The sequence below is a fragment of the Rhinatrema bivittatum genome, chromosome 12 (assembly GCF_901001135.1).
Source record: "Rhinatrema bivittatum chromosome 12, aRhiBiv1.1, whole genome shotgun sequence".
NCBI lineage: Eukaryota > Metazoa > Chordata > Amphibia > Gymnophiona > Rhinatrematidae > Rhinatrema > Rhinatrema bivittatum.
The window spans coordinates 25,586,666-25,611,077 of NC_042626.1; the positions used below are offsets into that span (position 1 = coordinate 25,586,666).

At 41.1% G+C, this 24,412-nt stretch overlaps 1 protein-coding gene across 1 annotated transcript in view; it reads left to right on the forward strand.

Moving 5' to 3' along the window:
• Positions 1 to 1,919: 1,919 nt before the first annotated feature.
• Positions 1,920 to 24,412, forward strand: part of LOC115074011 (NXPE family member 4-like) — a 39,944-nt gene continuing 17,451 nt past the window's right edge. Inside the window, exons 1-5 of the mRNA XM_029573077.1 lie at positions 1,920 to 1,942; positions 13,186 to 13,264; positions 14,355 to 14,461; positions 15,167 to 15,882; positions 19,637 to 19,698. Coding sequence (XP_029428937.1) covers positions 1,934 to 1,942; positions 13,186 to 13,264; positions 14,355 to 14,461; positions 15,167 to 15,882; positions 19,637 to 19,698 — 973 coding nt within the window. The 5' untranslated portion in view covers positions 1,920 to 1,933. The remainder of the gene's footprint in view (positions 1,943 to 13,185; positions 13,265 to 14,354; positions 14,462 to 15,166; positions 15,883 to 19,636; positions 19,699 to 24,412) is intronic.

The following is a 24,412-nucleotide window of genomic DNA, read 5'->3' on the forward strand; positions in this document are numbered from 1 at the left end:
AAATGCTGCCTTTCAGACAGAGGGGAGCCAGGAGAGAGGGATGACCCAGACTCGGAACCAGATGCCTACAACCTTTGGACTTGGAATCTGCAGAGGTAAGCTGGGAAGTAGGCAGATAAAGCCTAGGAAAATTGGGCTGACCTGAGGGTGACAACCAGGTATGCAGAGATGGCCCCGGCCTTCTGTTAGGGATTTTGAATCTGCAATCGTACAGCTGGGAAACAGACTCTGCATAGCCCTGGGAACTGGGCTGGCCTGTGAGTGACTACCAATGTATGCTACTGGGGTGGGCCTATCTTAGGACAGAAACCAAAAGCTGTAAGTGTGACGTGAGCACTGAGGTATGGAATAAAGATGCTTTTTCCTGCAAGTGTCTGGCTCTGAGCTGTGTGTTCCATATCAGATCGTGGAGGGTCCTGCTGGTGACCGGTGAGAGCATTCGCATGAACTTCCACCTGTTCTTTGTGTAGTCTACTCCTACCCAGGAATGCCTACAAAATATTCAGGTAAAAGTACGCATGTTGTTGACATACGTGTGGACTTTTACCCCCTTAAAGGGTAGGCAATCAAACTGCCCATTTCTGCTAGTAAAACATTATTTTGCCCATGGAAATGCCTTTGATTATTGCATTCTTATTGCTCACTTCATCAAAAAGATGACACAAAAACATGAAAATGAAGTAGGACAGATTCAGAAAATGATACACACTGCTTCCTTTCCATCTGGGTGCTTTATTTCCCCACGTTCTCTACCAGGACACATGGCAGGGAACACTGAATGATTTACATTTCTGCAATTACACTGTGCATTGTGTAGCTTATGAACCAAGTATTTAAGATATACTGGAGTGAGGTCACATTTATCCATGTAAGAACTCTAAAGTTAGGCAGCCTGCACAGAGATTGTAATGAGACTCCAAACACCAGAGATTAAACTGCACACGTGGCATAACTTGCATCTAGCCAGTTTATGGAATCAAATTACTAAAGCAAACACAAAGACAATTTCAAGAAGCAGAACCATGCATTTTCTCTCTCTCAAAGTCCACCTGCAATTCTGGAACACTTGAGAAAGACACACCAGTAAAAGTAAGTCATATAACATTTCTAAAGCCTTAACAATTTAGGCTGGGAAAAGCAGATTAGAACAGAAATGCAGAATAGAAATCTAAAGCATAAAAGATGCACAGAACCAAATTAAAAAATGATAAATTAAAACAGAAAACAGCAGATACTTATTGCTGGGGGCCATGAGTGTGTGAAAGGAGAAAGCTGATTCTGTTTTCAGGGCAGAGAACAGAATTTATGATTCTAAGCATATAAATCTTAAAAATAATAGATCAAACTGAAGTTCTATGCTAAAGTGGAAAAAACGAAAACATTGCAAGTTACATTGCTGTCATTTGGAAATACTATATCACTTGCCGAAGAGTTGAAATTCCTGCAACTCTTGAAAAGGATAAAAGGCTAGAGAAAATATTGCATTCAATTTCTGAAACTTCAAAGTATTTTCTGCAGTGATATTCTCACGAATATTTTAATAAGAGCAGTTTATATTTATTTATTTATTTATTTATAGATTCTTTTATACCGAAGTACGTATAGTTATACATCACTTCGGTTTACAGGGAAACAAATTAGCAACAGGCTTTACATATAACAGTTTAAACAGTAGAACATTTATAAGAAACAGGCTTTACATTAAACCGCTACAGGCTTTACAATAAATAAAATAACAGAATTCAAGGGAAATATGCTAACTTCATTAACTATAATAACCATAATATATTAATATTCAAGAATTACGCAGGAACAATAAACTGTCAAAGGCAAAGTCCTATGTCACATTAGAGTCCATATACAGAAGTTGAATGACAGGGGGAGGGGTAAGATCGATGAATTATGTGAAAAAACAAATAGAGAGAGTAAGAACATGGAGCAGGTAAGTGAATAAAGGGATAAGATAAAATGGGCTTGCTGAATTTTAGGATAGATAGAAATCATTGAGAGAAGGCTTGTTCAAACAGCCATGTTTTAAGGTTTTGTTTGAAAGTTTTGTGACAGGATTCAAGACGCAGGTCCAACGGCATGTTGTTCCAGATTTTGATACCAGCTATGGAGAATGAGCGGTCTCTGGTGGATACATGTTTAATATGTTTTAGAGGATGAGCAGTTAATTTCGCTTGGTGAATATTTCTAATTGGTCTATTGGAAGTGTGAAAAATAAACTGATCAGAATATCATTGCATCTCTTGGTTGTGAATTGATTTGTGGATGAGAGAGAGAACTTTAAAAGTAATCCTGTAGGATACAGGCAGCCAATGTAGGAACATGAGTGCTGGTGTAATGTGTTCATGTCGTCGAGTGTTCGTAAGTAAACGAGCAGCGGCATTCTGCAACATCTGTAAGGGTTGAATTGTGTTTTTCGGGAGACCCAGAAGTAGTGCATTACAAAAGTCAATTTTTAGTAGAATTGTGGCTTGTAACACAGTCCGGAAGTCCTGAGAATGTAATAGTGGTTTAATCCTTTTCAGAGTATGTAACTTGAAGAAGCCACTCTTAATAGTGTTCGAGATGAAATTCTTCAATGAGAAGTGATTATCAATCATGACCCCAAGGCTGCGGACATGCTTCAGCTTGAAATGGTCTGTGGTTGAAGTAGGTGAAGGTAAAGTGTTAGAGGTGGTGTTCTTGTGAGGTGTAATGATGAGGAGTTCTGTCTTGTTGGTGTTGATTGCAAGAAAGTTTTCCATGAGTAGATTTTTTTTATTTCATCAAGAGCTGATTCCCAGGTTTTCATGGCCTTAGAGAGTGAGTCATTAATGGGGATGATTATCTGTACGTCGTCGGCGTATATGAAATGACGGAGATCCAATTTCATCAGTAGTTTACAGAGCGGAGATAGATACACGTTAAAAAGAGTTGAAGAAAGGGAGGACCCTTGTGGAACACCTTGTGATAGGTTTCTAGGTTTTGAAGTTTGGTGTCCCACCTTGACACTGTATGTCCTATCTTCCAGGAAAGATTGTATCCATGATAAAGCAGTGCCGGTGATGCCAATTTGTGAAAGGAGAGAGAGAAGGGTAATGTGGTTGACAGTGTCAAATGCTGAGGAAATATCAAGAAGGGCGAGAAGATAAGAGTGACCAGTGTCAAGGGATTTTAGAATGGAATCTGAGAGGGACACAAGCAGGGTTTCGGTGCTATGATTCTTCCTGAATCCATATTGTGAAGGGAAGAGTAATTGATTTTCGTCTAGAAAGTCAGTTAGTTGTTTGTTTATGACTTTTTCTAGGATTTTTGATAATAATGGGAGGTTCGATACTGGTCGATAGTTAGCCGGTTCAGAGGGATCCAGGTCAGGTTTTTTAAGAGTAGGCTTTATTATAGCATGTTTGAGTTGCGTGGGAAAAACTCCCTCTGTAATAGACTTGTTGATGATGTTAGCAATCGCAGGGGCGATCCTAGAAGGAATGGCAAGGAGTGTTTTTGTTGGCATGATGTCAATGGGGTGTAAGGCTGGTTTGATTTTCTTTAGAATTGCTTCAATTTCAGCAGCAGTGGAAGTTTCGAAGTTTGGGACACAGATTTATATCAATTAAAGATCATAGAAACATAGAAATGACGGCAGAAGAAGACCAAACGGCCCATCCAGTCTGCCCAGCAAGCTTCACACATTTTTTTCTCATACTTATCTGTTTCTCTTAGCTCTTGGTTCTATTTCCCTTCCACCCCCACCATTAATGTAGAGAGCAGTGATGGAGCTGCATCCAAGTGAAATATCTAGCTTGATTAGTTAGGGGTAGTAGGGGTAGTAACCGCCGCAATAAGCAAGCTACACCCATGCTTATTTGTTTTACCCAGACTATGTTATACAGTCCTTATTGGTTGTTTTTCTTCTCCCCTGCCGTTGAAGCAGGGAGCTATGCTGGAAATGCGTGATGTATCAGTCTTCTCCCATGCCGTTGAAGCAGAGAGCCATATTATAATAAGCACGTTCAGCGTTATGTAACCGGACAAGTGTAACTTATGGGGCTAAGTAGAGGCCGTTGAATATGCACCTATAATCAGCGGCCGTTGCTTAGCTGCATAAGTCACTTATACGGTTAAAAACATAGCCACATAACTTGATGGCATTTAGTGGGCAGATCGGGATGGAGCGAGTTAGCTGTACAAGTTATGTGGCTAAATACTGATATACAGTCTTAGCCACATAAATTATGCGGCTAAGTTTAGACTAAGCGAAAATATATATGCGTATATTCAGCGGCTTAGCCATGCCACTGAATATACCATGTAACTTAGCCGAATAAGTTATATCCAACTAAAGGGGTTATTTACTAAAGCTTTTTCGCATGCGATATAAAGCAGATTAGGGGGAGGCGAAGAGTCGGGGCGGGGGGAGGGAGGGAGGAGTCGGCTGCAGCACCGCTGCCAGCGATCATGTGAGGAACATAATCACCGGCAGTAGCGCAGTGAATAACGACACCTTTTATGGTGTCGCTATTCGCTGCGAAAGGCTGCAGCCGGCCCCACCACAACTGGCGAAATCGCACCGCCAGAGGGTGAATGGCTGCGGCCTTTCGCAGGCCCGCCCCCTTTTTCGCAGGATTGATAATTCCACGAGGAATGATGAATCCTGCCCTAAGTTTCTTAAATAGCCAGCTTTGAATATTGACTACTATAAGAACATTCTTGGGTTTATAGAATTTAAAATAACACAGTATAAAAGCTTTTCACCTTGAAAACAGCATGAAACTAAGAGCCATGCTGGAATTTGTTTCTTTCTACAAATTCCTGCATGGAACAGGCCCACGAAATTTAAAGAATCTGCTATCATTGTACATTTCTTCCATGGTTTTATGTTCAGTAAATGAAGGCCTTTCGATTACTCCACCTCTATTTAAAATCTGTCCAACAAAGAGAAAGAGATGTGGTTTTTCCTATGTAGCACAGTATTTATGGAATCTCCTACCTAAAGAGGATAGGTTAGCTGAAAACAATGACTAGTTATAATGTGATTTAAAAAATAATTCTTTATTTTATATGATGTTTATTAATCTCCTGTTATCTGATGTGTTTTAGATTTTTTTTAAATATTGTAATTATAATGTAGAGCTATGCTATTGTACTATATACTATGTTTGTTGTTTTAGGTATTAGTAGTTTAATTATTTAGATATTGTGTTTTTTATTCTGTCATTTTACATGTATATTTCTGTGTTTGCTCTTTGATTTTAGCTGTTTGGAAAGGCATGTAGTAAATCAAATAAAGAAGTAAATAGAAACAGAGAAATGAGACCGCAGAAAAAGACCGCATGGCCCATCCACTCCCATATGCTTTAAAACGAAGACCACTGATCATCAGCCACCCTCTGGATTCACTCCATCCAGTTTATATCCTATAATTGTATGCAGTATTCCAAGTGAAGTCTCACCAGGGACTTATTACCTCCCTTTTTCTGCTGACCATTCCTCTTCCTATGAAGCCAAGCTTCTTTCTAGATTTTGCTTTTGCTTTATCTACCTGTTTGGCCACCTTAAGATCATCAGATACAATCAGCCCCAGATCCCTCCATTCTGTCTAGCTTAGAAGAATTTCATTCCTGATACTGTACCTCGGGTTTTTGCAGCATAAATACATAGCCAGGGCCAGTGCAAGGGGCATTAAACACCTTAGGCAAACGTTCTGCCTTGTGCCCCTCCCCTTGGCCCCCAGCTCCAGCCTTAGCCTCCCCCCTCCCTGGCCCATCCAGTAAAAATTATGCATTTATAATAACAGATTTTACATGAAAAGGGGCATTCAAAGTACAGTTTTCTGAGATAAAAATATCATACACTCATATCACTCATACACACTCTCTCATACAAGTTTCCTCTGTCTCACCACAAAGGAACCCTCACACACAAAAACAGAGGCACCCTCATTCACCTCACATACATATACACAAAGGTACCCTCTTTCCCTCTCTCTTTCTCATACATACACACACACACAAAAACAGAGGTACCCTTATTCCCTCACTCACACAGAGGCATAAGAAATTGCCATGCTGGGTCAGACCAAGGGTCCATCAAGCCCAGCATCCTGTTTCCAAAAGAGGCCAAACCAGGCCACAAGAACCTGGCAATTACCCAAACACTAAGAAGATCCCATGCTACTGATGCAATTAATAGCAGTGGCTATTCCCTAAGTAAACTTGATTAATAGCCGTTAATGGACTTCTCCTCCAAGAACCCATCCAAACCTTTTTTGAACCCAGCTACACTAACTGCGCTAACCACATCCTCTGGCAACAAATTCCAGAGCTTTATTGTGCGTTGAGTGAAAAAGAACTTTCTCCGATTAGTCTTAAATGTGCTACTTGCTAATTCATGGAATGCCCCCTAGTCCTTCTATTATTCAAAAGTGTAAATAACCGATTCACATCTACTCGTTCAAGACCTGTCATGATCTTAAAGACCTATCATATCCCCCCTCAGCCGTCTCTTCTCCAAGCTGAACAGCCCTAACCTCTTCAGCCTTTCCTCATAGGGGAGCTATTCCATCCCCTTTATCATTTTGGTTGCCCTTCTCTGTACCTTCTCCATCGCAACTATATCTTTGACATGCGGCGACCAGAATTGTACACAGTATTCAAGGTGCGGTCTCACCATGGAGCGATATAGAGGCATTATGACATTTTCTGTTTTATTAACCATTCCCTTCCTAATAATTCAGAACGTTCTGTTTGCTTTTTTGACTGCTGCAGCACACCGAGCCGATGATTTTAAAGTATTATCCACTATGATGCCTAGATCTTTTTCCTGGGTGGTAGCTCCTAATATGGAACCTAACATCGTGTAACTACAGCAAGGGTTATTTTTGCCTATATGCAACACACACACACACACACACACACACAAAATTCCAAACTCTCTCTGGCTCATAGAGTCTCTTGGTCTCTCATTCTGGGCCTCTGCTTCTTTTTCCTTCTGCAGACAGTAAAGGCTCTGTCCCCCACTCTCCCTGGCTTCTCTCTTCTATCTTTGGCTATTGGCAGGCTCTCTCTCTCTCTCTCTTCTGTCTTCTACTGTGGGCAGGATGGACTCCGCCCACAGCCTTGCTGGGACTCTGTCTGTCTTCTGCCATGGGCAGATGGGATCTACCTGTGGTCCTACAGGGTCTCTGTCTTCTGCTGTGGGCGGGATGGGCTCCACCCGTGACCCTTTCTTCTAATCCTGGCTGCGAGCAGGATGGGCTCCACTCGTGGCTTCACAAGGCTGCTCTTTGCCACCTCCTACTGGGTGGCACTCTAGGCGACCGCCTAATTGTAGCATTGGCCCTGTGCATAGCTCTGCATTTTTAGCATTAAATCTCAGCTGCCAGCTCCTAGACCATTCCTGAAGCTTCACTAGATAGTTCCTCGTTTTCCATATCTTCCTGGCTGTCTACTCTTTCGCAGATTTGGTATCATTTGCAAAAAGACAACCCTTTCCTGACAATCCTTCTGCAGTGTCATGAAAATGTTGAAAAGAATTGGTTAAAGGACCCATCCCTGAGGCAGAATGCTAGTAATGTTCCCCTCCTTGGAGTGAATCTGTTATTTACACTTTCGGATAATAGAAGGACTAGGGGGCATTCCATGATATTTAAGACTAATCGGAGAAAATTCTTTTTCACTCAATGCACAATTAAGCTCTGGAATTTGTTGCCAGAGGATGTGGTTAGTGCAGTTAGTGTAGCTGGGTTCAAAAAAAGGTTTGGATAAGTTCTTGGAGGAGAAGTCCATTAACTGCTATTAATCAAGTTTACTTAGGGAATAGCCACTGCTATTAATTGCATCAGTAGCATGGGATCTTCTTGGTGTTTGGGTAATTGCCAGGATCTTCTGGCCTGGTTTGGCCTCTGTTGGAAACAGGATGCTGGGCTTGATGGACCCTTGGTCTGACCCAGCTTGGCAATTTCTTATGTTCTTTGTCACCTCCCACTCAACCAGTTTCTAATCCAGTCAGTCATTCTAGACACATACCAATAGCACTCAATTTATTTACAAGTTGCTTACGCAAAACCATGTCAAAGGCTTTACTGAAATCCAAGTACACAACATCTAGCACTCACCCTTAATCAAACAAATAAAGGGTGAAAATGCAAAAAGCATGCATATCAATTTACCCACATGATTTTTAAAAACCCCAAAGCAAAAAAATTGTGCAAACAGGGAGGGTAATTTTATAACACTGTGCATAGGGCCAAAAGGTGAGTAAACAGTACTCACTTACTTTAGCGTTAACACATGTAAACATGCTTTGAAAAAAGGAAGGATAACATATAAACAACTGAACACAACAGCATATACATGCATATATGTCTGTGAGCAGATTTATGATAGTATTTTTAATCTGTTCATATCAGATATGTGTATATTATAAAATATGAGTATAGTTATTCCACAACATGTGCATATATGTATCCTTACGCACGAATGCATGCAATCATTCGTGCGTAAGCATATATGTATGCTTACTCACACACATACATACATACATACATACAAAAAAGATGGCAATCTTTTGTCATCACTTGTTTAATGTTTATTATTATTTATTATTATTTTGTTCCTTCTCCACTTGTTAATTGTAAACCGGCATGATGCGATATCCATCGCGAATGCCGGTATTGAAAAACTTAAAATAAATAAATAAAAAAAATGTATTGAACACATACATTTTTTACCTTTTTAAAAAATATACTTGATTATTTTTTATGTGGAAAATTAAAGTAGGACTTACTCGGGTAAAGTGATATTAACGCATGTAAGTAAGTCTGCATATTTAAACATGTGCGCAGAAATGAAATTACCAGTTTTACCAGTTACTCCACCAGTTCACCTAGTCCTTCTCCATTCTTCAGCCTGAATTCCCCACAGTTCATCCAGATCTCTCACCCGACTAATAGTACACAATAAACATGTGTATTATCACTTATGCAAAACAATTAGCAGATATAAAATAATGTGAATAAATTGGCAAATCTACACATGTAATTTTATTTGATATTTATCATAAATACACATAAGCCACCTATAACAAATTAATCGAGTTAAGCAGAGTACAGTAAAACATTAATCATTCAGAGACCATAAACATAAAACATGACATTAACAACAAAGAATTAAAACAAAATATTATACATTTACATAAAACAGAAAAAAAAGGACAGCAGCAAGTCACATCGTAGCTGCAAACGCTTCATAGAACAAATGTTCTTTGAATTGTTTGTGAAAAGCTGTTAGATCAGAAATCTGATGCAAGTCTGATGGAAAATCATTCCAGATCATAGGGACGATGTCAAAGCGTACTCTGACACGGGTTTCAACTAATCACATATGCCTTTAAAATAGTAACTTATGGGCAAGTTGGCCTCACCCAAAACACCTTAGACCACCCCTCCCTTTATGCATGTATATGTGCCTGGAAAAGCAAAAATATTTATGCATGCTTGATGTTTATAAAATAGCATGTATGCTGCTTATGCACATCAATGTTAATATTTATGCATGTAACTCTTTAAAAATTCACACATTCTCATGTAATGTTGAGTTTCAGACATACGTGCACATTTACACCTGCTATAGAATAGGTGTTAATTTGCATGCAAAATGTTGATTTTTATAGAAACTTGTGTAATGATTTCCCTGTCCCAAATCCATCCCTCTCCAGAATGCCTCTTTTGCTTCACTTTTTTGAAAGGGTTAATAAACATGTAGATAAAAGTGAATGGTAGATGTAGTGTATAAGGATTTTCAGAAGGCATTTGACAAAGTTCCTCAGGAGATGCTTCTAAGAAAAGTAAAAAGTCATGGGATAGGTGGCAATGTCCTTTCGTGGATTACAAACTGGTTAAAAGACAGGAAACAGAGAGTAGGATTAAATGGACAATTTTCTCCATGGAAAAGGGTAAACAGTGGAGTGCCCATGCTTTTCAATATATTTATAAATGATCTTAAAAGGAATATGATGAGTGACGTAATCATATTTGCAGATGATGCAAAATTATTCAGAGTAGTTAAATCACAAACAGATTGTTATAAATTGCAGGAGGACCTTGTGAGACTGGAAAATTGGGCATCCAAATGGCAGATGAATTGTCAATTTCAATTTGAATGTGGATAAGTGCAAGGTGATGTATATGGGGAAAAATAACCCATGCTGTAATTACACGATGTTAGGTTCCATATTAAGAGCTACCACCCAGGAAAGAAATCTAGGGCATCAGAGTGGATAATACATTGAAATCGTCGGCTCAGTGTGCTGTGGCAGAATGTTAGGAATTATTAGGAAGGGAATGGTAAATAAAACGGAAAATGTCGTAATGCCTCTGTATTTCTCCAATGGTGAGCATTTACCTTCCCTTCCTAATAATTCCTAATATTCTGCCACTGCACACTGAGCTGACGATTTCAATGTATTATCCACTCTGACAACTAGATTTCTTTCCTGGGTGGTAGCTCCTAATATGGAAACTAACATCATGTAATTTCAGAGAAGGGCAACCAAAATGATAAAGGGGATGGAACAGTTCCCCTATGAGGAAAGACTAAAGAGGTTAGGGCTGTTCAGCTTGGAGAAGATAGACGTCTTTAAAATTATGCATATTTCATATGCATTTTGTAGTAATATCTAATTTCAGTCACTTGTCCCCTCTCGTTGCTGTTAATCGATTTAGATATACTTCTACTCTGTTCCTTCGCTCCTCACTCTCTTCCACCCTCCAAGGTGCCGGTAACCCTTGTTCATTTAACTCACCTCCTCTCATCTCTATCAGTAGCCCCCTAGCTACATTTAAGTTCATGTGTATTTCCCTTGTTCGATGTAAACCGATATGATATGACATGTGTCATGAATGTCGGTATAGAAAAGCATTAAATAAATAAATAGTAAATGTGAATTGGTTATTTTGGTTAATAAAAGGGCTAGGGGGTACTCTATGAAGTTAGCATGTAGCACATTTAAAACTAATCGGAGAAAATTATTTTTAACTCAACGTACAATTAAGCTCTGGAATTTTTTGCCAGGGGATGTGGTTAGTGCAGTTAGTTTAGCTGGGTTTAAAAAAGATTTAGATAAGTTCTTGGAGGAGAAGTCCATTACCTGCTATTAATCAAGCTGACTTAGAAAATAGCCACTGCTATTACTAGCATCAGTGGCATGGGATATACTTAGTTTTTGGGTACTTGCCAGGTACTTGTATCCTGGATTGCCACTGTTGGAAACAGGATGCTGGGCTTGATGGACCCTTGGTCTGACCCAGTATGGCAATTTCTTATGTTTCTTATTAGTTTATGTGAATTATTGCAGATCCTGGTTCTATGTTAGGTGCTATATTTCTGTTTCCATTTCTCCAGTTTTGTACTGTATGCAGAGTAGATTTTTTCGGTTTCCATTCCAGTTTCTGTCTCCATATTTATAATTTGTGGTCTTTCTGTATTTGGTGAAGGTCAATTTTTTATGTATTACTGAGGTGATGTATTTAACTAGCATGTAGGCTAGTAAAATATTTCACCTTATTTGTTGTGTTTTCTAGAGATGTGCATTCGTTTTAAACGAATTAGACAATTTCAACGCATAAAGTTTTCGAAATTCACCCTAAGGATAACTTTCACACTACTCCACGTGTGTATATGGCTGCGTGGAGATCTATGATAGTATTTTACAAACCTCGCCTATCAGGTACACGCATATTATAAATACGTCTATGTCTATCCCCAACATATTCATGTATGTATGCTTACATATGAAAGTATTTCAATGCATTAACTATGTACTTTTCCTATTAATTTAAAAAATATACGTACATATATTTTACATGTGAAAAATAAGTAGGACTTGCTCTCATAAAACCCGATTTACTGCAGAGGTCAGTATATTTTAAAACATGAGTGTGTAATTGAAATTACCAGTTTTCGGAGTCCTCCACCAGTTTACCCAATCCTTCTCCAGGTCATTGAGACCTTCCTGGTTCCAAAGGCTGAATTTCCTCAGTTCCCCCAGACCTCCCACCCAGCCATTAATAGACAATAAACATGTCTGATATCCATTCCACAAGATAATTAGCAGGTGTAAAATTACACAAGTTGCCAACAATGCATGCATAAGTCTTATAAAATAGCAATTTACACATGTAACTGTTGTCCCCATCCCAGAATTGTCACAATTAAACATAGGGGCCCGAGGGTGGCCCCACTCACCCACCAATGCCGGCCTGGCCTAGCTGCCCCGGGGGCACTGGTCGCAGCCATCACCGTCCTCTTCCTCCTCAGCCATTGCCCAGCTCCTCAGCTACTGTCTCAGACCCCGTGGCGGGCAATCCACCGACGGCCCCTTCTGATAACTTATCCAGCTCCTCCTATATAAGGCAAGCTCCGACCTCCAGAGCTTACTTTGGAAACAAGATCCTTTGCTCTGTTGAGCTACGTTCCTGTTTCCAGCTTCCGGCTCTCTGTTCCCTTCTCCTGCCCTGCCTTGCTCTCTTGGACAGACCTCCTGGCTTCTGACCTCTGGCCTGAACCGTTGACTTCGAGTATCGCTACCTGCCTTCACTTCAGGCCTGCGCCTTGACTACGAGCAGCGCCACCTGACCTCTGACCTGAACCTGGTCTTTGAGTACCATCCCCTGTCTCTACCTTCAGCCCAGACTCAGCCTTTCTCTCCACTGTGCCACCCATTGCGGGATCATCCATGCAAAGGTCCACCTAAGCCTAGCTGGCTCCGGTACCCAAGGGCTCAATCTGCAGGGAATGCAGGCTGGTATTGGCGAAGCTCCAGCTGGCCTCTGCTTCCTGTCTGGCCTCGCCTGCCAATGGGAGGGGCCTAAAGGGGCCTTCCTTCAGGTAGAGTCAACTCCTCCCTCGGCCGCAGGTCCACTCTCGCAACAAGAATAACCCTAGACCCTCCATCATTCATGCATGTATGTGCACATGAAACCTAAAATATGCAATGTTTATAAAATAGCGATTACTGGAGTACAAGCTACTTACATGCATATATGTTACTTTTACTCATTTAAGTGCTTTGAAAAGTCACCCCTTTATGTGCAAAGTTCAGAATTTTGGCAATCACCACTTGGGGCTGATTTGCATCTGTATATTTCTGCCCCAGTCTGTGAGCTCCTTCCATTGTCCGCTGTCCTTGCTTCTCATCTAGGTGCAACTCACATGGGAGCCAGAACTTAAGGAGGTGACCAGCTCTGTCCCTGCTAGTGATTCAGGGAGGCACACAAAACGTAAGTTACTTCTGCAGGAGTGATTCTCAGGATCCTCATGTTTGTCCTCATATTTCTTTGCAGTTAAATTTCTCTTCAAATGCAGCAGCAACTTCACCCACCAAAGTTTCTCTTCTCAGGGACTGCGGGCTCTCAGTTGGGGAATCTGCTATCTTAGGCTCAATGGCCTTCACCTTGTCCTTGCGCACTGTTTGGTAGCCATGTATTTCTTTTTTTCTTAAATATGAATTTCTCCATGTATCATTTAGGCTTACATTTCAGGAGATATAGAGGTCCATATTCAGCCACTATGCGGCTCGGCTAGTTAGCAGGCTGCCTCACTGAATATATCCAGCTATCTTAAAATTAGCTTGGTAAGTTTATCTGGCTGACTTTAGGATAGGTGTATGGGCCAAATAGTTAGCCAGATAAGTTCTCCTCCCACCAGTTAGCTGGATAAGTATTTATCCAGCTAAATGGAGGCTGCTGACCATGGCCAAATATTGAAACCACATCACTTAGCCAGATAAGTTTGAATCTATCAGGCAAAGTGATGCTAAATTTGGACCTCAGTTTCTTCATTCAAAATCTGCAGATTATAGCTGATGGGTTTAAATAGGCGAGGGGGCCCTAAAACCCGGTGAGAAACAAAATCCTCTGTCGCTCACCACATCACGTGACCTCCTTGTTTTATTTATAAATTCAGAGCCTCTTTAATCCAGGGATTTTGGACAATCATTAATGGATTGCCATCAACTCGTTTTGGTTCAAAACAGCCAATCCGCAAATTGTACTACTGGGATGGATCATTTTCTGCAAAATCAGAGAGCAAAAAGGATGGAAGAAGGGAGATAGCAAGGCAATAAGATGTAATGTAATTTCAGTTCACTTACTGAAAGAAAACCGAGGAGGATCAGGGAGAGAGAAAAAGGGAGAGCAAAAGAGAAAGAGAGCAGCATAGTTTTATACTCATTAATGTATCTCATTCGTTTGCTATGTCAGTCACAAATGCACCCCTGTTTCTTGCGCTGTGAAATGTGATCTGAGTGAAAAGCTCTGTGCCATTTCAATCTAAATCCTTGCCTGTTCTTTTCTTTTTACCTCCCTGAAGGTAACACCATGTTTTTGCTGGGCACAATGAAGTATACAACTGTGGTGGCCTTCGTAGCTACAGTCATCACTCTGCTAAGTTTTATATACCACCGAAACTTAGTGAAGGTACAGTTGCTTTTAATTCTGGGGGCAAGAGAAAAGTGAGATGAGAGTGGCATATGGTATTATTACATGGAATATGATTCGTGCCAACAGATGCAATTTAGGGAACACTTTAGAGAAAAAGAGCTTAGCCTGGACACAGTGAGCTCAACTACTGTCCCTCAATAAAAATGTATCAACTTTTAATTGAATTTTTTTATTTGCATGAAGATTCCAAAGAACATTTTCACAAAATCTTGAGATTCTTTACATTAAGAACTCCAAGATCAATTCTCTTATCCACCCCTGTATGTTAAATTCTGAGAGTTGAGCTTACATTCAATGATCCCACTCTGCTGTACTGGACAACACACCTCTTGTTTTTATAAAATAATTTAATAAGGGGCTTCCAGAAGGCCCTGCCGGCACATCAATGAATATAAACCGGTTGCCGGGTGCTATCAGTGATCCATTGGTAAAAATCTTAAAAACAGCAGGCAGCCAGTTCCTCTGTCTCTAGCACTCTGCAGTCTACCCCCACCACCCTTTTTCTCTAATGGTGCCAGTAGTATTTGCCAACAGGAAGAAACCACTCTAAACCTCAGCAGGGCCATTTAGAAATAATCTTGTGGATGGATGGGAACTGGTGTGTGTGTGATTTGGGGCAAGGGGCTATTAGGTTAAGAACAGTAATGTTCCTAATAATGATATTTTTATTTTTCATCTAAGCTTCCTACTTTTAGATATTTTCATGAAAACTGCACAGATCACTTAAAGAACAGTGAGCTCTCCACGGCTAAAATGAACCCAACCAAAATGGAGCTGAAAATAAAAGAAATCCTCAACAAAATAGACCAGCTGATCCCTAAAGTCACGTACACCCACATGGATAACACAACGAGTGCCAAGAAAAGCAGAGCCACCCTACTGAATCCCAAGGACCGGTACTGCATTGGGGATCCCTTAACGATTCAACTTGACATGTATGATTATTTGGGCATCAGAAAGAAATATGGAGGAGACTTCATAACAGCCAGAATCTACTCACCAGAACTTAAGGCAGGTGCATCTGGGAGAATCGAAGACCTGAACAACGGTTCATACCTTGTGCATTTCACTTTGCTTTGGGAGGGCCGGGTACAGTTTTCCTTTCTGCTGAACCATCCCAGTGAAGCTGTTTCAGCACTATGGAAAGCAAAAAATGGAGGCTATAAACACGTCTATCACACGGGCAAGTTCACCAACGGAACACACGAAGAGCAAACTGAATGCGGCTTCCAGGTGGAGACCTCAAAGGAATTATGCGGGTATCTGGAGCAGAGGGATGAAGAGTTTTTTTACTGCATCAAACCTGTGCACCTACCCTGTGAGGCATTCACAGAGCTGATGAGTCAATTCACACAAAACACATACCTCAGTGAACTGGAAAATAGTCTTCTTGTCGGGTAAAAGCACAACTCCTGTTTGGTGGAAACCACAGCTGCTCTGCAAAGGAGGCTTTTGGTGGCAGAACACTGCTTTTTGACATTATTTCTAACTTTTTAAATGCTTTTTGGGGGAAGATGAAAGTGAAATCTTCCATTTCTAAATTGAGAAATGGGAGTCAGGCTGGTTGCAAGGGATATAGGTGGTGACAGCCAGCCCAATACAGGGAAAAAAATCCAGTATTTACCACTTTTCTTTTACCTCGAAGTAACATAACATCGTAATATAGTAAAGACGGCAGATAGAGATCAAATGGTCCATCCAGTCTGCCTATGAAGTTGCTTATAGTAATAACTGCTCCTCCATGCAGGTTACTTCCATGCCTTCTGTTAAGAGTAGTAACTGCCACTCTGTGCAGGTTACTCCCATGCCTTCTGTTAAGGGTAGTAACTGCCGCTCCATGCAGGTTACTCCCATGCCATCTGTTAAGGGTAATAACTGCTCCTCCATGCAGGTTACTCCCATGCCATCTGTTAAGGGTAGTAACTGCCACTCTATGCAGGTTACTCCCATGCCTTCTGTTAAGGGAAGTAACTGATGCTCCATGCAGGTTACTCCCATGCCATCTGTTAAGGGTAGTAACTGCTGCTCCATGTGGGTCACCCACATGCCTTCTAGTAAGGTTAGTAACTGCCGCTCTGTGCAGGTTACCCCCATGCTCCCCTATTTCATTTCCAGCATCTAGTATTTAGAGAACTACATTGTCTATCCCATGCCCTTTTGGATTCATTTACCATTTTTTTCTTTATCATCTCTTCTGGGAGGGTATGTCAGGCATCCATCACTCTTTCCATGAGGAAATATTTCCTGATGTTATTTCTGAGTCGTCCCCCCTGGCGTTTTATTTCATGACCCCTAGTTCTACAGTTTCCTTTCAGACAGAAAAGGTTTGAAGTTTGTACATCATTAATACCTTTTAGGAATCTGGAAGGTCTATCATATCTCCCTTACAGCTCCTCTCCTCCAGGATATACATATTTAGATCCTTTAGTCTCTCCTCATAAGTCTTCTGATACTGACCACACACTGTTTTGGTCACCTTTCTCTGGACCACTTCCATCATGTCTCCATCTCTTTAGAGATACTGACTCCAGAACTTAATACAGTACTCCAGGTAAAGTCTCACCGATGACTTGTAAAAGGGCATTATCACCTCCCTTTTCTTACTAGTTATCCCCCTCTCTATGCAACCCAGAATCCCTTCTGTCCCACCTTTTGGATGTCTTTGACCAGATCTCCGTCTAATTCTTCTGTTTGAGTCAGAGGCCTGTAGATCACACCAGTGTAAATGGAAGCTCTATATTCTTTTTTTGGACTGCCATAAGGCTTCTTCACTACCTCTTGTCCCTTGGATATTGTTCTTAACATAAAGAGCTTCTCCTCCTCCTTTTATGCCCTCTCTGTCTTTCCTTAAGTCTTGAAAAATTATTAGTGATGGAAAGAGATTATCTATATTTAGAGTCACTATAAAATCTCAGTTTCATCACAGTAAAAGAAAGTGAAAGATGCTTTGAAAGATATAAGGAATCTGGATCAATTTTCAAAAAAACTGCAGAGAGGGAAAGACATTGGTATAATTTTACGGGGTTATTTTCAATTCAATTTCAATGGAAACTAAGTAACAAGAATTTTCACTGGAAATTTCCTAAATTTAACCAGCCAACCTTTAACCATTTATTGCTATTTATACAACCAGGATTGAGCAGCTAAATTTAGCCTGTTGGCACTCAGCAAAACGAACATCAGCGCTAGAAGGCCAAGTCGTAAGCCTGCCCAGGGAACGTTTCCGGACATGCTCCGTTTTTCCCTGTATTTGGCTGCCTTGTGAATTTAGGGGTCCATGTTCAAACCATTTAGCCAGGTAACTCACAAGTTATCTGACTAAATGGAAATTTATTTTGAATATTGGGGCACTAATCCAGCTAGAGTTTAGCTGGATAAATCATAATTTGGCTAAAATCTAGCCAGATAAAAAAGAGGTATTCCAGGGACATTCTGGGGAGGGGTAAAGTTATTTGGCTAACTTATCTAATTTTCATTTGAAACCAAATTAGCCAGATAACCTTAGACCTACCTTAGAGCTTATCAGAGCAGCACTGGAAGTCGGTAACAGTTGCCTGGCTTCTATCAGGGGTGGGAGGTGAAGGATTCGTGTTATTGAGGTTATGGGTGGGTTAAGGTTAAGGAGGGTGAGGCAGGAGGGAGCCTTTTTAAAAACCAAAAATAAAACAGGGAAAACCACTAAAAAACATGTTTTTATGTCTTTGGAGGGGATTTGAGGTGCTTGACCTAGGAGGGCCAGCTCAACCATATTAGGGAGAAGGGTAGAAATTGGTAACAGGCCCGCAGGTTACATTTTTTTGTTTGTTTTACCATTTTACTCGTTAACCAGATTTAGAACATAAGAAATAAGAAGTTGCCACACTGGGTCAGGCGAAGGGTCCGTCAAGCCCAGCATCCTGTTTCCAACAGTGGCCAATTCAATCCCAACCCCAAATAAGACTCCCAGATATCTCCCGCTCCCTCTCTCTGGCCCCTCCCAGGCTTGACCTCTCCCCAGCTCTCTTTTTCTCTCTCCAAACCCTGCTCCCCACCAGCTGGCTATCTAGCTGTCTTTCAGGGTCCATCTCCATTTCTCCTTCATCATTCCCAGTACATGGGCCAACCCTATCACTTCAGCCAGTAGCATCGATACTGCAGCCTGCTTTCCAGGCCAAGAACACCTCCGCTGTAGCCTGGTCTCTGGGCCCCAGCAAGCTAACACTGGCACTACCCACTGGTTCTCATCCTAACTCCTGGTCCCCACACAAACTTCTGCAGGGAGAAAGAGAAGGAAGGGTATGAAAGGGGACAGGATGGGTTAGAAGAGGAGGAGGGGCAGGTGAAAGGTGAGGGGGTGAAATGTGAGAGGCGGAAAGTCTGGAGAAGCTCAGAGGCATGGGAATTGGGGGGTGGGGGGGATTGAGAGTTGAGACAGAGAGATTGAATGGGGATTTGGGGACAGTGAGACACAGAATGAGATGGGGGCTGAAGGGTGAGGAAGTGTTGAAAGATGGGTGAGAGTCCTGGAGGGCTGAGGAGGGATGAAAGGCATTGAAGTAGGAGTGGGAGCCATGGAGGAGGTGAGAGAGGATGGAAATGGGGAATTGGGAAGGGAGCAGGGGTTGGAGTGAATCCTGAAAAGGCTGACGTGCAGGGTGAGAGGTGACACAAGTTAAGCCAATACTTTTCTTTCAGGTAGAAGAAGATGTGCTAATTTCAGTTTTTCCACAGGGCGCCGGCTAGCCTTGATCTAGTCGTGCACAGGCTTCCTCTGCAGAATAATTTATTGCAGTAGCCAACAGCATACAGGTCCTGTCAAGGTTTTCCCAATACATACGCCCTCTCTGTCAGAAAGCATCAAATAAGCTAACAGTTTGAAATGGCTGTTATATATTAAGACTGTTGTACAGCCTATAGATTAGGGCTGTGATTTGTGTACAGCCACCTAACCAGTCTCACCTTCACTAACTACTATGTGACAAGGAGGACTTTGATCAAGAAATATAGCCTCCCGATGCTAAAATGTATATTGCATACTAATTGACATCTAAACCCACACCTTAACTTGCATAGTGCTGCAAGCACTTAGTCTATAAATAAAATCTCACTGGTGGCAGGTTTAAAGTTGTAGAAATAGAATTTACATCTCTTGTTGTCCCTATTGATTTGAAGGTCAAATGTTCGTCTGGAAATTACCCAAACCTTCTCCTCCGTTGATGTGATTCGCTGTAATAGTAAGTCTGGGCTCTCTTCAGATATTATTTTAGTAGAGGGAGGATGTGGTTACAAGTGTTGGCTTCTTTGGTGTAATCATGCCTATTGCCTTTACAGACAAATTTGTTACTACTGTTCACCATAATAGAGGGAGAAGGGAGAATAGACCGGCAGGAAAAGAAACAAAGCAAAGTAGCAGAGAATCTTCTGCTTAGCTTTACCACATTCATGCAGGAAAAATATCATTACATATAATTAAAACACAGAAAACTTTAATACAAGGTTCCACATTAAGAGTCACCTCCCCAGAAAAGGATCTAGGCGTCATCATGAATAATATGCTGACATCCCTGCTTAGTGGGTGGCAGTAGCCAAGAAAGCAAATAGAATGTTGACAATTAGTAGGAAAGGAATGGAGAATAAAATAGAATATGTTTTGCTTTATTTACTGAATACGTTGTATGTTATATTAGTTATGAGTCACACTGACTTTGGGTGCGGGGTATGTAGGGCTGCTAGATGTTGTTTTCTGGTGGGACGGGCAGAGATGCGAAAGGAGAGATGTTCATTGAACCAGTGCATGTTCTGGTTGTGAATGGATTTGTGAATGAGGATGAGGGATTTGTAAATGATTCTTGATGTTCCCCTGTCCCTCCCATATCTCCATACCCTTTCACATGAACTAAATAATTCTGAAACGCGGGTATTCCAAAGTTACACAAGTTCAGAAACTTGTGGCATGATAAGAATATTTGATAAAAAATATCCCCTGATGAAGGCTAATTTAGCCGAAACATGGTCCGTGTTGGGAACAGTTTACGAATGTTTTGAAATGATACAGTGTCAAGAAATATTCTGTCTAACCACCAGTTACTTGAGTTAAGTATCTCTTTTGGAAATTAAATAACTAGAGGTTACAACTAAGATAAAGCTTTTTATATTGATAATTAGTTTAGTAATAAAGTGATAACAAGCAAACATTTTTTAAAAAATGATATAAGGGAGATGGTACATGATTACAATTATGGTGCCATAAGAGCTGATACTGTCTGAGGCCCTATGTGGGTGGGAGACCGTGGATAGACAATAATAGGCGCTGAGTTTTATGATACCTGTCTCCTTATATATGAAAAATTAGAAAAAATATTAACAAATATCTTGTTTTGGGAATAGTTTTTCCCTCTCCGTGATTTTTTGGTATATATTAGGAGAGGAGTTGGCTTTTGTGTGGTGATTTACATACTTTAATTTTTACCATACCATTTAATTTGTTTAGTGCACATTGTGTGTGTACATATGTAAAATAAAAAAATCTTTTTGTGTTAAACTGTTATTGTTCAGTATAATTTGTGCCACACATTTTTCTATCACGATTTATGTATATGTGTGTGCTTTTCACTCCGCCCTTCTCTTGTAGATTTATTAGTTGTGCCAGAACCACATTTAGATTCCATGGAACAGGTGGTTCTACAACTGAAGGTTTAATATTCCGTAATCCTTTCTAGAATTTTCATACTAATGGATGACCCTCCGCTATAGCACTGAGATATACAACCTAAAGCAGAAAAAGAGAGAAAATAGTTCAGTAACTTTTGGGGTTTACATGTGAATGGATCCAAGCTATTGTTGTGACACAATTTAGAAAACCTTTCCCATTTAAAACTATCAGCTTTTCTATGTGATGTTCTTTTGGCAGACACTACTATATCCTCAAACTCCCTAGGTAAGAAAAATTCAGCGATCATTCAGCTGTCAACATCCAAACCGTTGAGGGAGGGAAGGTTCAGATAAAACAGATGTCCCGATTTTTCAGTTAATAAGCATGGGTCTGACCTGAGAGGGATCAGCTGTACCAGATATGTGAACCAAACTTGCCCCTGTCATGCTGGAGCTATAAGGATCAGATGGGCCTAATTTTTGAGCATATTCTGCACTGCTTGGCTATCAGTGCAATTGGTGGAAAAGCACACAAGAGATCTGCATTCCAATCAGGCAGAAAAGCATCTTGAATGGATCTGAATTTGCTGAGAAGAATGGAGGAAAACTTTTCCAGTTTTCTGTTTTGTTCTGACATAAATAGGTCAGTTACTGGAAGTGCCCATAGACTGAACAGGTTTTGGCTGTTAATTGCTGCAAAGATGATTCATGTGGTTGAAATACTCTGCTGAGGTAATCTGCTATTATGCTAGAGATCCCTGGGAAGTAGATTGCTTACAGGACAGCATCATGTTTGCATGCTCATTCCCAAATCTTTACCGCTTCTTGGCAAAGAGTACATAACCCTGTGTCCCCTAGCTTATTCACGTAGCACATACCTGGCTCTCTGTTTGAATGAGAATGCATCTGAAGGTACACTGGTCCAGGCTAAATACAATTACCTTACGTGCACCTCTTGTACAGCATAGTATAGATGACATTTTGCAAAGTATGTTGACATTTTGCTCAATTCCATTGGACCTTACTTGAACAGGTAAGAGAGTCTCCTATGGGTGGAGACAGGTTCTCTCATCTAAATTTCAAAGAGCAATATTGGATCTTTACTTTGAATATATGCTTCCCCCATGGCTTAAACCTGGGGCTTGACTGGCCATCTTCATTTTGATTATCAGAATAAGTATTCAGTTTTTTTAACTCAGTGCTGTGATTGGCCATCCATGCTTAGACGTTTGCCTCTGCTTCAATTTGATTGGTCGGCATGATAGGTGGAACTTGCATTCTGATTAGATTGTTCCAGCATTCAAAATTTATAAAACCTGGTAGTGAAGTTGTTTAGTGGTTAGCAGAGTAAAGCAATGTACACTCTCATTAACAGTTTTTGCTGCCGTGTCGTAATTGCTGATTGAGTGCTTTAGATTCGGAGAAGAAGAGAATTAATAATCACCTTTGAAGAAGATGGGGCCACATCAGGATATTGATTACAATCTCTCTAACATGGAAACATAAGTGTAAAAAGTGTCTTTTTTTCAGTGTTTTCACAGCATTAAAGAAAAATGAATTAATTATCAAGATGAATACAAGCGGGGTTTTTTTTTTTATCAGTCTTATGTTTTTCACCTAAACTTTGTTGTTAGAGAAAATCTTTTATGTGCAAAAGAAAAAATAGGGTGGGAAGGTGTTATGATCCCCGGTCGCAGGACACTGCGGCCGGGCTCCTACCTCTGTCCCAGTCATCCCCGGAGCAACTCTCGGCAGTCCTCCGCTCTTTTCAGGCTGTAGCCTGGCCTTTCCGCGGCAGCATCTCCACGAGGTGCCGAGCTCCTGCACTTCCTGTCTTGACGGCAACCCTGCCCCCTAGACGCGCACATGCCTAGGCCGGCTAATTTAAAGGGACCAGCGTGGGAAATTCAAACACCTACTCTGAACTGATGTCAGATGCTGGCAACTATTTAAACCTTGCTCTCAGTCTCCCTCTTTGCCTTGCAATGAGGTTCGCTCTCTGAGTCTTCTAGTTGCTGTCTTCGTTCCTGCTTGTTCCTGTTCCAGCATGTTCCTGAGTCCTGCTCCGTTCCAGCCTTGTTCCTGTTCCAGCCCGTCCTTGCCTGCTCCTGTTCCTGCGTCCCTTGGGTCGTCTTCCTGGCTCCTGACTTCGGTTTGTTCTTTGGTATCCTGCTTCGCTGCCCGTCCTGACTTCTGGCTTGTCTTCGGTCTCTGCTGTCTGCCGCCTGCCCCGACTCTCGGTTTGCCTACACGTCTTGCCTCTCTGCTGCCTGCCTTGATTCAGCTTATCTTCAAGACTCTCGTCCTCCGGAGACCGCACCTAAGTCCAAGCAGCTTGGTTCCTCAAGGGCTCCTCCCGGGGGGACCTCGGGATCCCAGTGGTGAAGATCCTGTTGGTCTCCTGGCTCCAACTTCTCCTTTTGATGCTCTACTTCCGGGACTCTCTTCATACCTTCATCCCCAGAGTCCACGCCTAAGTCCAAGCGGCTCGGGTCCCCAAGGGCTCCTCCTGGGGGGACCTCGGGTCTGCAGTGGTGAAGATTCTCTTGGATCTCTGGTTTAAGTCCGCCTCCCTGCTACGACTCCGTTGTGGGTATCCCTTCAGCGCTGCATCACCATTTTCTAGCTGCCCCAAGGATCCACAATTGTAACAGAAGGTGGCTTTTATGATTATAAATACAGCATCGTACCTGTGGTGGGTACGGTAGCCCACATATGAAGTAGCCATCTACAAGTTAACATTGTTTTGCTTGCACATTGTTTTTGGGTCATTGTGGTGGCATGTTTTGCCACATAGTAGGGAATGTTTTTTTGAGAGTGATATTTAGCACATTCCTGGTGTGGACATTATTTGATTACATTTTGTCACGTTTTGTGCCACATTTTTCAAAAAACATGGATAGCTGGAAACAAACGTTACACTGAACAACAGATAGCTAATATTAAGAATGAAACTTCTCTATTTACTGAAGTTGAATGTCTAGATAACACATTGTGGTCAGATTATATGAAATTAAATAAGCAGCTAATTAGAGCAGTTACACGGAGCCACATTAGTAGATTATATAAAATATATATTTATACCTAGGGGGTTATGCATTCAAAAAGAACAAATGTTTACAGAAAATATTGAGTTTACTAACACCTGGATAGCTATACTTAGCAAATGTGCACTCAATTTGATGCTGTTGATTGTTGGACAAGTTAAAAAATATACATCAGAGTTATTGGTACAAACTGAGTCTATTCTATCATTGGTTAAATAACAATGGAGTTCAGCCACCTTTGATGATAAAT